This window comes from Meleagris gallopavo, chromosome 8 (assembly GCF_905368555.1).
Source record: "Meleagris gallopavo chromosome 8, MGAL_WU_HG_1.1, whole genome shotgun sequence".
Lineage (NCBI taxonomy): Eukaryota > Metazoa > Chordata > Aves > Galliformes > Phasianidae > Meleagris > Meleagris gallopavo.
The window spans coordinates 26,992,062-27,006,334 of NC_139411.1; the positions used below are offsets into that span (position 1 = coordinate 26,992,062).

Below are 14,273 nucleotides of genomic sequence, written 5' to 3' on the forward strand. Positions count from 1 at the left end.
CCAGAGGGATGTTCTGTACAGAAATCATAAATTTGCTTATTTTTCCCTTTGGAGTTGCATTGTTTCCCAAAGACATTCTGGCTCCTGCTCTGATCTGGCACTCCACATTGACACTTGTTGAACCAACAAAGATACTGGGAAGCAACACGACATTAGGCTGCTTCTGCATCATGGCATCCTCACTGGCAATTCGCTTTACTCCTCCAGCCCTGAAGCTTATCTGCCTGTAGGATGGGATGGGATCTCCAGGTGGCTATCTGACAGGACAGTGTGATAGCAGAGAGCCGGCACTTGTTGGGTTGTGGTGTTTAACTATATAAGGATACTGCAGCAATAAGGGATCTGAGCAGATGATGGATGATGCTCCAGGATTAGCACTCCAAACAGCTGCATGGTACCCTCACACTGCTTCCCACTGCCTGTGTGAGCTTGGGAATAGAGTGCAAGACCTTAACAGTTTATAATCTGTCTGATTTTGTGCTAAAACAGAGTATTCACATTCACAAAATGCATCTAAGCTTCTCAGTGCTGGGGTGCAGAAGCACTGCAGAGCTCATCGTCCCTTCAGAAATTCCATCTGGACGGAAGGGGAAAAAAAAAGTGTTCCGTCCTAAATCTCCACTGTCCTAAACTGCTTTCAGATGCATTTTTTTACATCGGTGTTACAGCTGCCGGTCCTGGGCAAACATCCCCAGTCGTGGTGCTCCAGCACAAGGCCTCCCGTTGTTCTGGGGAACGCCACGCTCTGCCACCGAGGAGGGTTGCACTTCGGGCCACGGGACGCCGAGCAAAGAAGCCCCGCGCACGGCGGGCAAACGCTACGCGCGATCCGACCGGCGTGGGCAGCGGCCGGCAGCGGCCGGGAAGCCGCGCCCCTCGGCGCCGGTTGGCTGCGGGGCGGGGCGGGGCGGGGCGGGGTGGGGCGGGCCGGCGGCGCGGCGCGGCGCGGGGCCATGCGGATCCCGGGGCGGCGGCGGCGGCAGCGGCGGCGGCGCCGCCTTCCTGCCTGCCCGCGGCGCGGCGCGGCCGGAGCGCCCCGCAGCCATGGGCGATGGGTGGCTGCCGCCCGACTGCGGCCCCCACAACCGCTCCGGAGGCGGCGGGGCGACGGCGGCGCCGACCGGGAGCCGTCAGGTGTCCGCCGAGCTGCTGTCGCAGCAGTGGGAGGCGGGCATGAGCCTGCTGATGGCCCTGGTGGTGCTGCTCATCGTGGCCGGCAACGTGCTGGTGATCGCGGCCATCGGGCGCACGCAGCGGCTGCAGACGCTCACCAACCTCTTCATCACCTCGCTGGCCTGCGCCGACCTGGTGATGGGGCTGCTGGTGGTGCCTTTCGGGGCCACGCTGGTGGTGCGGGGCACCTGGCTGTGGGGCTCTTTCCTCTGCGAGTGCTGGACATCGCTGGACGTGCTTTGCGTGACGGCAAGCATCGAGACCTTGTGCGTCATCGCCATCGACCGCTACCTGGCCATCACCTCTCCATTCCGCTACCAGAGCCTGATGACCAGGGCTCGGGCCAAGGTCATCATCTGCACCGTCTGGGCCATCTCCGCTCTGGTCTCTTTCCTGCCCATCATGATGCACTGGTGGCGGGACGAGGACCCTCAGGCGCTCAAGTGCTACCAGGACCCGGGCTGCTGCGACTTTGTCACCAACCGGGCTTACGCCATCGCCTCGTCCATCATCTCCTTCTACATCCCCCTCCTCATCATGATCTTCGTGTACCTGCGGGTGTACCGGGAGGCCAAGGAGCAGATCAGGAAGATCGACCGCTGCGAGGGCCGGTTCTATGGCAGCCAGGAGCAGCCGCAGCCACCCCCGCTCCCCCACCACCAGCCCATCCTCGGCAACGGCCGTGCCAGCAAGAGGAAGACGTCCCGTGTCATGGCCATGAGGGAACACAAAGCTCTGAAGACATTGGGTATCATCATGGGGGTGTTCACCCTCTGCTGGCTCCCTTTCTTCTTGGTGAACATTGTCAACGTCTTCAACAGAGATCTGGTGCCGGACTGGCTCTTCGTTTTCTTCAACTGGTTGGGCTACGCCAACTCTGCTTTCAACCCCATCATCTACTGCCGCAGCCCAGACTTCCGTAAGGCCTTCAAGAGGCTGCTCTGCTTCCCCCGCAAAGCTGACAGGCGGCTGCACGCCGGCGGCCAACCCGCCCCGCTGCCCGGGGGCTTCATCAGCACCCTGGGCTCCCCTGAGCACAGCCCAGGGGGGACGTGGTCCGACTGCAATGGGGGCACGCGGGGCGGCAGTGAGTCCAGCCTGGAGGAGAGACATAGCAAAACATCCCGCTCGGAGTCCAAGGTATAGGGGGGTGGGTTTGTGGGGCTGGCCACGGCTGGGAGACACAGGCAGGGGACGAGCGGGGAGAGAGCCCGTGTTTACTGATGAATAAAAGCAGGTGAATTGTATCCGACATACCTCATCTGAACCTAAAGCAAACAGGAAGCCCACTGAGCGGAGAACAGAGCAAATAAACAGCCTGTCCCAAAGCTAACCAGGTTATATTTGGGTCGAAAGGAGGCTTAGCTGTGTCCCATCCCATGGGTGAGTTTTCCCTGGACGCTGCCGGAGCGGCAGGAGCAGTCCTGTGATGCTATGATTCCATGAGGCTGGGCAGCGGCTGGGGCTGCACCCCGAGGGCAGCAGCAGCCCGAGTTGTGACCCCGAGGGCTCTGGCAGTGGTCCTGCACGCACACGGCAAAGCAGCTGACCTCCAACTGAGGTTGGAGCTGCAGGTGCTCTGTGCCTCAGCTGCCAAAATGCGAGAGCTGTCCGAAACCCGTGGTCGCTGTGCTCCCCTCTTCTGCTGAGCAGAAGTGATGACAAAGTTAAGAATGAGGAACACAGATCTGTTTTGAAAGGGAAAAAAAACAAACCCCAAACAACCCAAACTCTTCTGCTTTTTGTTTTGTTGTTTTTTTTTCTTCCCCTCTGCATCAGCAACCAGTGAGTTGTTGTGCTTATCTCTTTGGCCAGACAATAGCGGTCAGGCTGGGAAACTTCTACCTCAAACTGTGCATATTGTACAGGGGAATAAATGGGCCGTGTTTATATTAAACAGCGTATTTGCCTACAGTTAGGAGTATTTTAGGGGAAAGGGGGGGGGGGGGGGAGTTAATGAGCCTTCTGCAGCTTGTTCGTTGTAATTACAGATGGAGAGGGAAAAAAACATCCTGGCAACAACAAGATTTTACTGCACATTTTTGGGAAATGGCGACAAAGCTGTTTTTTGCACAGTATTAAGGATTGTAAAGTTATTTGAAGATGCTACTTGCACATGTCCACACACACACAAATTAAAAATGAAATGGAGGTTTAAACAACACCAAGCCTGAAAGTGATCTCTGTTTTTGTCTGATCTGTTATGGGTTTATTGAGAGAGTGACTTTTTATATTATTTTATGAAGGTACTGTAAATAGATCCGTATTATAAATTAAAATATCTGAAGGGACTTCTATTATTTTTATTTCCAAGTGCCCGCGTGAATCCGCTGTTATTTTAGCACTTGTGTGTCATTTCCATTCTCCTCTGTGTGTATGTTTTATAACCTATTTATACTCTGGTGCAATTTACTACTGTGTAAGTAATTAGTCGATGTGCAATAAATGCCATTGCAGCACAAGCAAGCGTGTCTCTATAGGTTTCGAAACAATACCTGCCTATAATGGGAAGAGCAGCATTTGTTTTTCTCCCGAGATGGCTCAGATTACCAACACAACTTATCTAATGGCTTTGCCTGACACGGGATTGTAAAACCGTGTTTGAAACCCAACTGGCTTGCGTTCCTGTTGCACCAAAGTCTGCCGACTTCCCTTAGAAGCAGTGGCTAACGACAAGGTGTTTCCAGCCTGATAATGAGGACGCTCGCTTTCTGTAACCGTGCCGTTTGGGGTTGTATTCATGGTTTGTTAGAGGCAGAGAGTCAGGGGACTGCAACACTCAGGGCTGTGTGAGCAAGAGGGGTGTGCGTCCTGGTCCTTGGTGCAGAAGCTTGCTCTCAGTGCTTTGTGAAGGTACTCTGTATCAATGTGTCATTACTGCAATGAATGCAGAATGCACTACTGCAGGCAGAGCAACAAAAAGGCAGCGTAGAACACCTCACGTCAGTGCAGAATGAAAGTGAAGCCGTTTTTAGCTTTATTAGACTCCGAAGCAGAGTTAAGTTAGAAATGAGTTTCTAGGATGAATGTTTCCCAAGGTGAGATCTGTAGGAGAGCAGCCAACAGTTTGTTTTGGAAATCATTTGTTCTGTTTTTTTAAGTTAAAGAATTTGTCTTTAGCAATTTCTAGTGATGTATTTTAAAGAGTGAAAAAAAGAGAAGTTGTATATTTAGTGCAAGAACAAAATAGCAGCACTAGGGAGAAATAATCCTTTTGAGCTGATTTAGCTGGAGTCTGACTGTGAGCTGCAGTTAGTAGTTTCTCCCTTGATAACAGTGGAAAAGGGTCTTTAAAACACTGCAATGGCAGGTCAGATGCTGGGCAAGATCTGCTCTGCTACCACAGGGCATGTTGTTTTTTCACCCTGCAGACCTGGTTCAGTCTGTGATTCCAGCAAAATCAGCAGGGTGCTGCAGGTGCAGGGGACAGTGGCATAGAAAAGTGGTGGCTGCTTGCATTGGAAATGGAACAGGATGGGGCAGGATGGGATGGGACGGCATGGCACCACTGCCTGGTGCCAGCAGCACCAACCCTTTAACCCCATCACTGGCTTTGATAGGGCAGGATCTGGCCCCAGCACATGTCCTCAGACTTCAGCAGGCAATGAGTGTTTTGGGTCAGTGGAGTCTGTAGGTGGGAAATTTAGGGCCAGAACTTACTCAGCTCATCCTGCTGAATAGCTGTGTTGGGTCATCCCTTGGGAGAGCATCACAGCAGTAAGGAGGATGAAGGCAAGGCGAGTGTTGCCCACTGACCACAGTAGGACCAACTGCATGAGCACAGTGGTCAGGAGGTGTTCCCAATGAGGTCTGGTCAGTCAAGGACCCTCTGGGAAAGCATGGAGCCTGCGTGTTGGAGTGGTAATAGGCAGCGAAGAGGACTCAACTGGTAGCAGATGGGGGTCTGTCATGAGAGGGTACCAAAGGGATGGCACGGTGACCCTGTAGGCACGGAGGGACACATGGCTGGCATGAGTGTGAGCATGGGAAGCTGTTGTTGAGCCCAGGACACAGACTTTGCTTAGGACAGGCTGTGCTTCATGGCTGGAGAAGGAGCAAACCCACAAAGACTAACAGGATTCCTGAAATGAGCTGGAGAAAATGAGTCAAAAGCTCAGAGTGTGTTGGGTTTTTTGAAGAAAGCCAGATATGGATTAACAATTGGAGCTGTGTGTCGGAAAGTATAGGTGGCAGCACATGGCTGCACGTGTATATGTGCAGAAAAGTCACCACCAAGAGCACAGGCCTGCAGGGAATGGAGAAAGGCAAAACAAATCCCTGCTGGGAAGGCGGCGGGTGTCTATCAGGACCCAAATCATTTGTTGTGAGTGCCTGAGACGTGTGCATGTCAGGGGTGGATCCTCAAAGGTGCCGTTTTGCACAGCAGGATGGAGCAGCAGTCTGCAGCCTTCCAGGTGCTAGGGTGGGAATATCAGGTAGGAAGCCCAGTTTTACTTCTGGCTGTCTGCAGGGAATTGAGGAAAAGTAGAGATGGATGTTTCCAAAGTCTGAATGTACTGAAATGCTGCTTGAAAATTCACTGCACATCAAAACTGTGACTCCATTCGTCAACTGATTGTAGACTCACACCAAGCAATAACTGATGAACCAATGAAACTGTGCCCAAAAAATGTGGCTTAAAATTATGATCTGAGCAGCACCCACAGTACATACAGGATTTGACAGCATCAGCCGTTGGCTGGTGATGCAGCACGCTCTGCTGCTTCTGTGAGCAGCTGCTTTCCCTTCTGAGTAACCATGTGTTTTCAAGTAAAGGGACAACTTTTTCAGCAGCTCGTTATTTTTTTCTTTGCTAAACCCTATCTGAAGTTGACTTTTATTAATAACTTTTAAGTGGCTATTTTGCAAACCTTCCTTGTGCTGCACGCTTTCCTCATTTATTGTAATTTCCTGTCTAGTGGAGTGCACTTAACTTCCTTTATGTAATATATCAATTGCAGGGCTGGAAATTGTGCAGCTATGAACTAAAGGAGCAGGCTTTCTTGAGGCCAAATGCGGTCAGGCAACACTGCCATTGGCAGCAGAATTTGACCTGATAATCTAATCTTTTTGGAGAGACTATCTCCACAAAAGTATTGTTTCCAGCAGTAAATGACCTCTTAATGAAGCTGGAGCAATTAGTCCCATTCAAAGCTGTCAAGAAAATGTTAACCGCTAACCAACAGTTAACACTGGATAGCTGAATAATAAGTGTTTTGTTTGTCGGTGTGTGTTAGGTGATGTGTTGGGAAATAATTATCCTTTGACTAGCAGCCAGCTTTGTGCTAATCAGAAAGGAGAAGTCATGTTCTGTTTGAAGGATTATACCTAAAAATAGTTCTGCTACAGCCCCATCAACGAGGGAAGTGAAGCAAATTCACCGAGACGCACACACCTTCCTAATATTTCACCCTGAGTCCTCAAAACCCTTTGTTCAGCTGGAACTTTCTGTTTGATCGTGTCAGGAGCGCTAATGCGATCTCCTGGGATCGCGCTCAGCACGCTCTCCCCAAGGAGCATTCCCCTATGCACCACTGACTTGCTTTCACAGCCTGCCAAATTCCTCAACGCCCGAGGAGGAAGCAAGGAGTCCTCCTCTCCGGGTAAACAGCCGTGCGTAATGTAAGATCAACACTATTTGTAATCATCGGCTCACGGAAGGAATCAATACGCTTTTTGTTTGCCTGCCCACTTGGGAGGAACGGCCGCAGCGGGTGGTTTGCCCTCACCAGGGGCTGTCAGACTGGGCTGGGAAAAGCCACAAGATGGGAAAAGGATAAGAGAGATGGTGATGGCAAGCAAACCTGTTTGCAAATGGCAAAACTGGGGGCTTTGGAACCATACTAGAGGTGCTGCCTTCCTCTGGGAAAGCCTCACAACTTCTGATAGCGGGTCATCAGGACAATGCGCTGCAGAAACATGATCTAAGAGGTGCCACCTGCTGCCTGGCAGATGACACGTGCCCCAGGCACTCCTAAATGTTTTTGACGCTTTTTGAGCAGCAGCCGTAAACCAGGCCAAGCCTGAGCAGCCCCCAGCAGACATGCCTGTTGATCCTGTGGAGACTGCATCTCCCCCAGCAGCCGCCCTCCTGCCGAGGCCATTGCCGCATGCTGAGCTTCGTGACCCAGAGTCCTCCCCAGCCTGGCCTCATACCACATCTGTGGTCCCAACAAGGGATGGTAAACAAGAGAGTTTGGATTCATTACATAAACAGGCCTCAGCTTGCAGCAAGCATGCATTCCCTCCCCTGCCCACCGCCATCTTGTCTTGCTGGCAGCTGGCTGCACGCTCCTTCATGTTGCTGGCTGCTCGCTTTGCCCTGGCGCCCAGCAGGGCTCTGCCCAGACAGGAGCTGTGCTCCATCCTGATGGGCACTGTGCTCAATGCTGTTAGTGCCAGCTGCAAACACACCAAACAAATAGAAAATACTCTGACCTCAAGGCTAGTAACCTGACAGGGAAAGCAGAAGTGCACCCCAGATTCTGCCACTGCTGCAGGTAGTGGTGTGTTGTGGGCATGGTGGTGTGCCTTTCCTCTCTGATCCTGTGTAATGCACCAAATCCTGTTAACCTTAATGAGATTAAATGGGGATTTTCTCCTGGTTCCGTGCTCCAGCCATCAGCCACTCTTCTACACCTCCAGGCAATGATAGACCTTGCCTCACATCTCTCTCAAAGCCATGCTATTCAGATTTCTCACCAAAATGATTTTGATAATTGGTCCTAAACTCGTTGGCACAGGGCTGTGAAAAGTATATTTAAGGGAATACAGCAAAGAGGCACGATGGGGCTCAAAATCTCAGCAGCTGCTGGTTGGATAAATATTGCATCCAGAAAAAATCCATTTTTAAAGGCCAAGGCGAATGCTGCAGACCCCCTTAAGGGGCTGGCAGTTGGTTCCTAAAGGTGGGATTTCAGAATACCTTCTGGTTTCAATAAAATATTTCTGGCACAACAGAGCAGCTCTTGACAAACAATTTGCAATGTGGTAAAAACTTTTAAGTACTTTGTGGTCAAAATTTCGGGAGTACTTTTTAAGAGCAAGAGATTCAGAGAAGCCCCCGGCACACTTTCTTAGCAGGGAGTAGAGAACAACATTTTTGCTGGAAGTTCCTAAGTGCCCCTCCAATGCCATCCTGCTCCATGCCGGTCTCCTCCGTGCAGCCCGAGGGCTTGAGGCTGCTGTTCCCTCCAGGTTCCCTTCATTGCTACATTCAGCGGGGTGCTCTACCCATGGTGGAGGTGGGAACTTGGACGCTTCTTCCCCAACCCCGCTCCAGGAAGGCGAGTGCGGTGACACAAAGACCTGTGCCAACCTACGCCCCTGCTCAGGATTACCAAACCAACCATTGTGCTGGGGAGGGAGGGGTGCTTCCTCTTGGACAGGAGCAGGTAAATTGGGAGATGTCCACAAAGCTACCATTGTTTAGTGTCCCGGTTGCTCTCTGAACCTAGCTTTCAAGGAGGGATGTGATGTTTGTCTGCTCTTCCCCTAACTACTCGCTTGGGAGCCTTCAAATAAAGCCTCAATTAGCTCACTTACGCCATTAAAAGTAACATAGGATGAGTTCCCTAGGAGGCAGTGCCCTCACAACTGGGTAGCAGGGAGATCTGATTACAGCCCAAGCTAGAGCATCATGTGTAACCCAACTGGGACAGCCAGAAACGCTGACACAGGGCACTGATCAGCCTGTACGGCGCTGTTGGACAGGACAGGCAGCCCACCTGGCTCCAGGATGGTGGCTGCAGCACATGGAGCTAAGATGGCCACACCAAGGGTCCACTTGCAGCCACTCTTCACTCTTTTCCATGGTCACCACAAACAGGGTGATTGATAGCAGCACTCTCTAGCTTACAAGAGGTAGGATAATAAAGTGCATTAAAGTGTTCTCAGCACCAACAGAGACCAATAGGATTGCATAAAATATTCAGGCTTTTTGGAACTTTAACATAATATTCAGAGTAAGACAGCTGCGATGCAGTAATTGCCAATAACAACAGGTATTGTAATAGTGCTTCATATCATCCCAAGAGCATCCACATGAGAGCTTTTGTTTCTTTTTTGCTGCTGGTTGGTTGCCAGCAAGCTGGGAGCTGGGTGAGCACATCTGCAGTTTTCAGTGCCAATCCAGCCCTACAGCATGTCCCTGCCGGCAGAACCTCTGAAGCCACATGAGCATCAGGCTCACTGGGGGGAGAACAGGCCTTCCAGGAAAGGTTTATTTCAGCTGGTCTGCATGGGTTGCAGGAACACAGATAATGGCACGAGGGAAATGGGAAGGTGCAGAGTGACAAGGCTGAGATCATCTGTTTTGGTTGCAGCCCTGATTTCAATCTATTGGATGAGATCGCAAGCTTTGTGTCTGGTGATGCTGCAGAAGCTGAGGTCCATACAAGCACCCTTTGAGCTGTTGTTTTGCCTTCTCAGGTTGTAGTTACATCCAAGGAAAGATCATGGGACTGACTCGTCAGCCCTTGGCAAAGCCTTGGACCAAAGGGGTTGGAAGAGCAGCTCAGGTAGCTGGTGGCAGCAGTAGTTGGGAACTAAGCTGTCCTCAGCTGCAAGGGGGTGGCATGGCACCAAGCCACAGCCAGTGGATAAATAATTCTCCAGGAGGAGCAGCTCTGTTTGCACAGTGTTCTGACACTGATGGGCACTGTTAGTGACTTTGAGCAATTCACATCATGTGTGTCTTCTGGTGGAAGAAACGTCACTGCTTTTATTTCTGTGCACTCCACTCATCCAGGAGCAAGGAATGCAATGATAAAAAAAAGCCTGGAATAATGTCATGGCTGGATTGTTTCCATTAATATATCTCATTATATAATGCTTTCATCACTCTAGAACATCTCAGGTGCCTTTTAGGAACGTCTGTATATCACCATAACAAAGTAACATTGCAGAGCACGCTGGGCATTGATGAGATACTTTTTAATTGCACTGAATGTGCTTATGCTTTTGCATGGTATGGATTTCTTTGCCGTTATGTTATGAGACACTTTATAAATTAAACTGTTGAGGCTGTCAAATGCATGCCATTAACACCAGGAGCAGATAATGCGGGGTCTGTCACTGTGCCTGTCTCCAGATAAAGTCCCTGGAAGGAGAACAATGGCGCTCTGAATTCCTTCTGACCTCCACTCTTTGATGCTGCATCTCAGAAGAGAAAAATTATCATTATTGGCGTGGCTCAACCTCCCTTTGAAATGCAGTTATTTTTTACTCATGCATTCCAAGTATTTTTTGTATGATATCAATAAGAAACTTGAAACCCCCTTTGAGGAGCAAAAGATTTCCTGCAGCACTACTATTAAAGAAAATGGATAGATCAAGTAGTAAAGTTCAATGACTTACTTAACATTAAATAAGAAAGAGAATAATGAATGGGATTTTGTGTGCATGTTTTTCCTCTGCAGGGAGCAGTCAGGATAATGGGTTTGTATTGCCTTCTGCTGCTGTTCACCCATTTAGGTGAGTTCAAAACACTGTTGCCTTTTAATTTTTCTCTCATTTCCCTGCAAACCTGACACAACTTTTAGTTCACAGAGCCTTGCACATGGATGGGTTTGCCATCGTTCCAACCGGTGAGGAAGACACCCCTACATCCCTTGAGGGCTCATGGCCTGCTGCATGGACATCTGTATTTTACACTAGGTAGTTGTAAGGAGGCAATTCGTCGCTTAGGGTGGACACTTATTTCCTACTATTATGAGCTCAGTCTTTAGTGTCCTTCAGGAGAGACGTTATTTCCTACTGGGTTCACCCAAAAGTGTTTGGGTTTTCAGCCCCCCACCTTTATTCATGGGCCTTGCCAAGCATGCCATTTTGATTTTATTGGGGAAGGAAGGGAGGGGGGGTGTAGGAGGAAACTATCACAAAGCTATATAACATAAACAACTTTCTAATGTAAACTGCAAGCACTGGTTAGCAAGGAAGAAGTTAACACTTGGGGGAGGATGGGGGACTCATTAGGGCAAAGATATAAATAGCAACCCAGGAAGCTTGGGGAGGGACACAGGGAAGCAATGAGCACTGAACACAGATGGGTGAAGGTCTCCCTGAAAGCCTTCTGCTGCACTACCCTTGGGGCTGGGATCTAGTCTTCCTTGCAGCATCCCAAGACTAGGCATGCTCCAACGGGATCCCCACATAACTGACTGGTTGGTTAATGGTGAACTCAAAATGCATTTAGGTCACCCAAAAACTTCCTATGGAGACACAAGCCTCACTGCTCCTACCTACTCCTGACTACCCCAAACCTTCCTGGGTCCCAAGATGGGAGCTGCTCCATGCCTGCTCCAATGCTTAGAGCAGGATTTCCATTTTCCCACCAGCCTTGATGCCTCGGGCCTTCTGGTTTGTTTTTCATCTGAATGGGAAATGTGTAATGAGAAACTGTTTAAACAACTTATGGTACAAGGAAACTCGCTGGGGTAGAGCATGTTGTAGTTCATTTCCAAGGAAATGATGCACTCTCCAAAAGCGTTCCTCTCAAGCACTGCAATTTAAAGTTTCAGGATACCTACTGGTCCCTTCAGAGCTTCCTGCAGCCCTGGACCACAATGACAAAGTGTAGAGTGCCCAAGCACACAATGCCCTGACCTGCAGTTATTGACATGGGTGGGTCCGAGCATCCTGGTGCTGGTGAAGGAAAGCCCTTGAACGATGAAGTGCCAGAGGAAATATCTTGTGCTATTTCCAGCCCTGCATTTTTACATAGTTTCAGATCAGATACATTTCTGAAGCTTATCTGTGTGAATATTTGACTGCTTATCCAAACAGAACAAAAACCTTCAAACCTTCTGAGGTCCATCCATCATGAGCCTTATCTCCCCATGTCGCCACATGGCTCCTGGCCACTGAGAGCCTCCTGTTACCAGTGTTCTCCCACCATCTCTTCTCTCTGAGTGGATTCACAGCATTATTCATGATCTCCTGCTTGGCTCCCTGCTACTCCAGCAACAGTCTCTGTGTGCAGCCAGCCAGCATCCCATCCAGATGCATCCATGATGCTCCATTGCTGCCCACTGCTTCCATCCCCAACATATATCCTGATGGAGCCAGCAGGTGGGATGCTTAAGATCTTCACACCCTGAAACATCCTGGTACCACTCAGTATCTGAGCTCAGTGCCTGAGCCTCCAGGATGCACAATGAAAGCTGAGCAAGTACTTGGGGATGATGTCGGTGCTAGTGACCCCATGGGTGTTCCTGGCCATGTAAGACAGCAGAGTAGATGGTGTTAGGCTGAATTTACACACTGCATTACTCAGCCTTGTCAGAAGAACCTGCACAGTGTGTTGTATTGCACTCACAGAGCATTTCTTACTTTGAAGCTGAGCTGGCACAAGAATTTATCTGCAGTCTGCATTCCAGTCAAAGCCATGGCCAAGAACAACAGAATGAAAACACTGAAAAGAGCCACCCATCCACAGTGCATCCCAGCAGGCTGGCTCAGGGCAGAGATCAGCGTCTGAGCAGATTGTAGCTTCAAAGCTGGTGCGCAGTGACAGGGATCAGAAGCTTTGGTGCTGGCCTGCTTCTACACAACCTTAGCATCAGGGTGGCCTGTTCTGATGGGCATTGCTTTCTCGTGCCCCTTTTCACAACACAATCTGTCCTGTGGGCTGCTGTTACTCTCCTCTCCGTGGTTTTAATTTTTTTCTCTGTTTTGTTGGCAAGGAAGGTAAAACTAATTTTCCCTCATATATGACAATGGCAAGAACAGTTGACTCAATATTGACTCAATAGTATGAGGATAAATGTATTTTTATACTGTGGTGTATGTTAAGCTATTTATAAATATTATATCACTTCTGGGTCATCTTCAGGGTTTAAAATAAAGTCCTAATTTAAACATAATTTTCCAGTGTTGACAGATGTGATAAATACATTTTTGTTCCAGTAAAACCTAATTTCAACATTTTGCAAAATTCACTGCAAGCTAAGGATTATTCCCTGATTTTTTTTGTTTTGTTTGTCTTCATGTCCGGTGTTTAGTTTAATGCCACATTCCATTATAGAAAAACCATTTGTGACTGCAGTAATTTGTTCACCAAATCTCTGCTTAAGCAATGGGAGAATGCTCATGAGAAGAACTAAAGAGAGGAGATAGCTCATGCCATGGAAATTTTGGGGCAGTTACAGCATTTTTCTGCATCACAGAAGACTAAAAGACAGTTGCCACCCTTCCTTGAAGGGGCCCAAGGTACTTGGCCTTCTGCTAACACAACTGGAACACGTGCTCAGTCACAGCCTGAGGCATGGCAGTACTTCATTAACACTGCTACAGGCAATTGCACATTTGTGCAGTGGCTGAAGACGGAAGACCTGTCTCTAGAGCTACAATGGCACACATGACTTATACACTCAAGCCTCCCCTCTTAAATCATGCTCCTCAGTATTAAGATGATGGCCACCTCCCTCACTCCAGAGCATCCTTCTTCTTCCAAAGGCTGCTTCTCAAGCTTTGCAGCTAGTCACAGAACCAGCCCTCAGGGCACTGCTACAACACTCAGAGGCAAATTTTTGGCCATTGAACTAAGCTTGATATTCAAGGTGATGCCAAAGAAAGACAAAAAAGTGGGAAGAGTGGGAGAGATTTCACATCCAGAAAGTGAAGTCAAACAGAAGATCTCCATCTATGAGAGGGTTGCATTTCTTTGCTGAGCTTTCCACAAAAGTTCTAAGTCTCTCCAGAATTTCTCTGGGCCTTCTCTACTTTTCCTGCTTTCCTGTGCAGACAGCTGTGAGGAAGATCTCTTTTTCTGGAAAGAAACATCTTCATTCTCCAATAAAATATCATCCTCTTGCATCAGTTACTATTGATTGTGGTTGTAATTGCAGCAAAACAGAGCCTTTACATGTTGTGAGGTGAGTGAGGCAGATCCTGTACTTATACAGGAAAAGTACAGGGAACAATGAGCAGGAAAAACAATTTGGTTTGAAGTGTTTTGGAGCTGTTGTCTATCTTTTGAGCTCTGCATCATCCAACCCATACTGCCCACACCTCCTCCCCCTTGGACAATCCAGAGACAATGCTGTTTGGAGAGCAGCCATGTATGCTGGAGATGTGCAAGTACTGACACTTGTGTCCGT

General features: G+C 49.2%; 1 protein-coding gene across 3 annotated transcripts; it reads left to right on the top strand.

Annotated features, from left to right (window-relative positions):
• The first annotated feature begins 975 nt into the window (after positions 1-975).
• Positions 976-13,992, top strand: ADRB1 (adrenoceptor beta 1). 3 transcript variants are annotated; one of them, XM_085228928.1, is made up of 3 exons: positions 1,027-2,313; positions 10,593-10,647; positions 10,716-13,992. In XM_085228928.1, exons 1-3 carry the CDS (start codon positions 1,045-1,047, stop codon positions 10,832-10,834), a joined length of 1,443 nt encoding a protein of 480 aa, XP_085085054.1. In that variant the 5' UTR covers positions 1,027-1,044; the 3' UTR covers positions 10,835-13,992.
• The last annotated feature ends 281 nt before the right edge of the window (positions 13,993-14,273 follow it).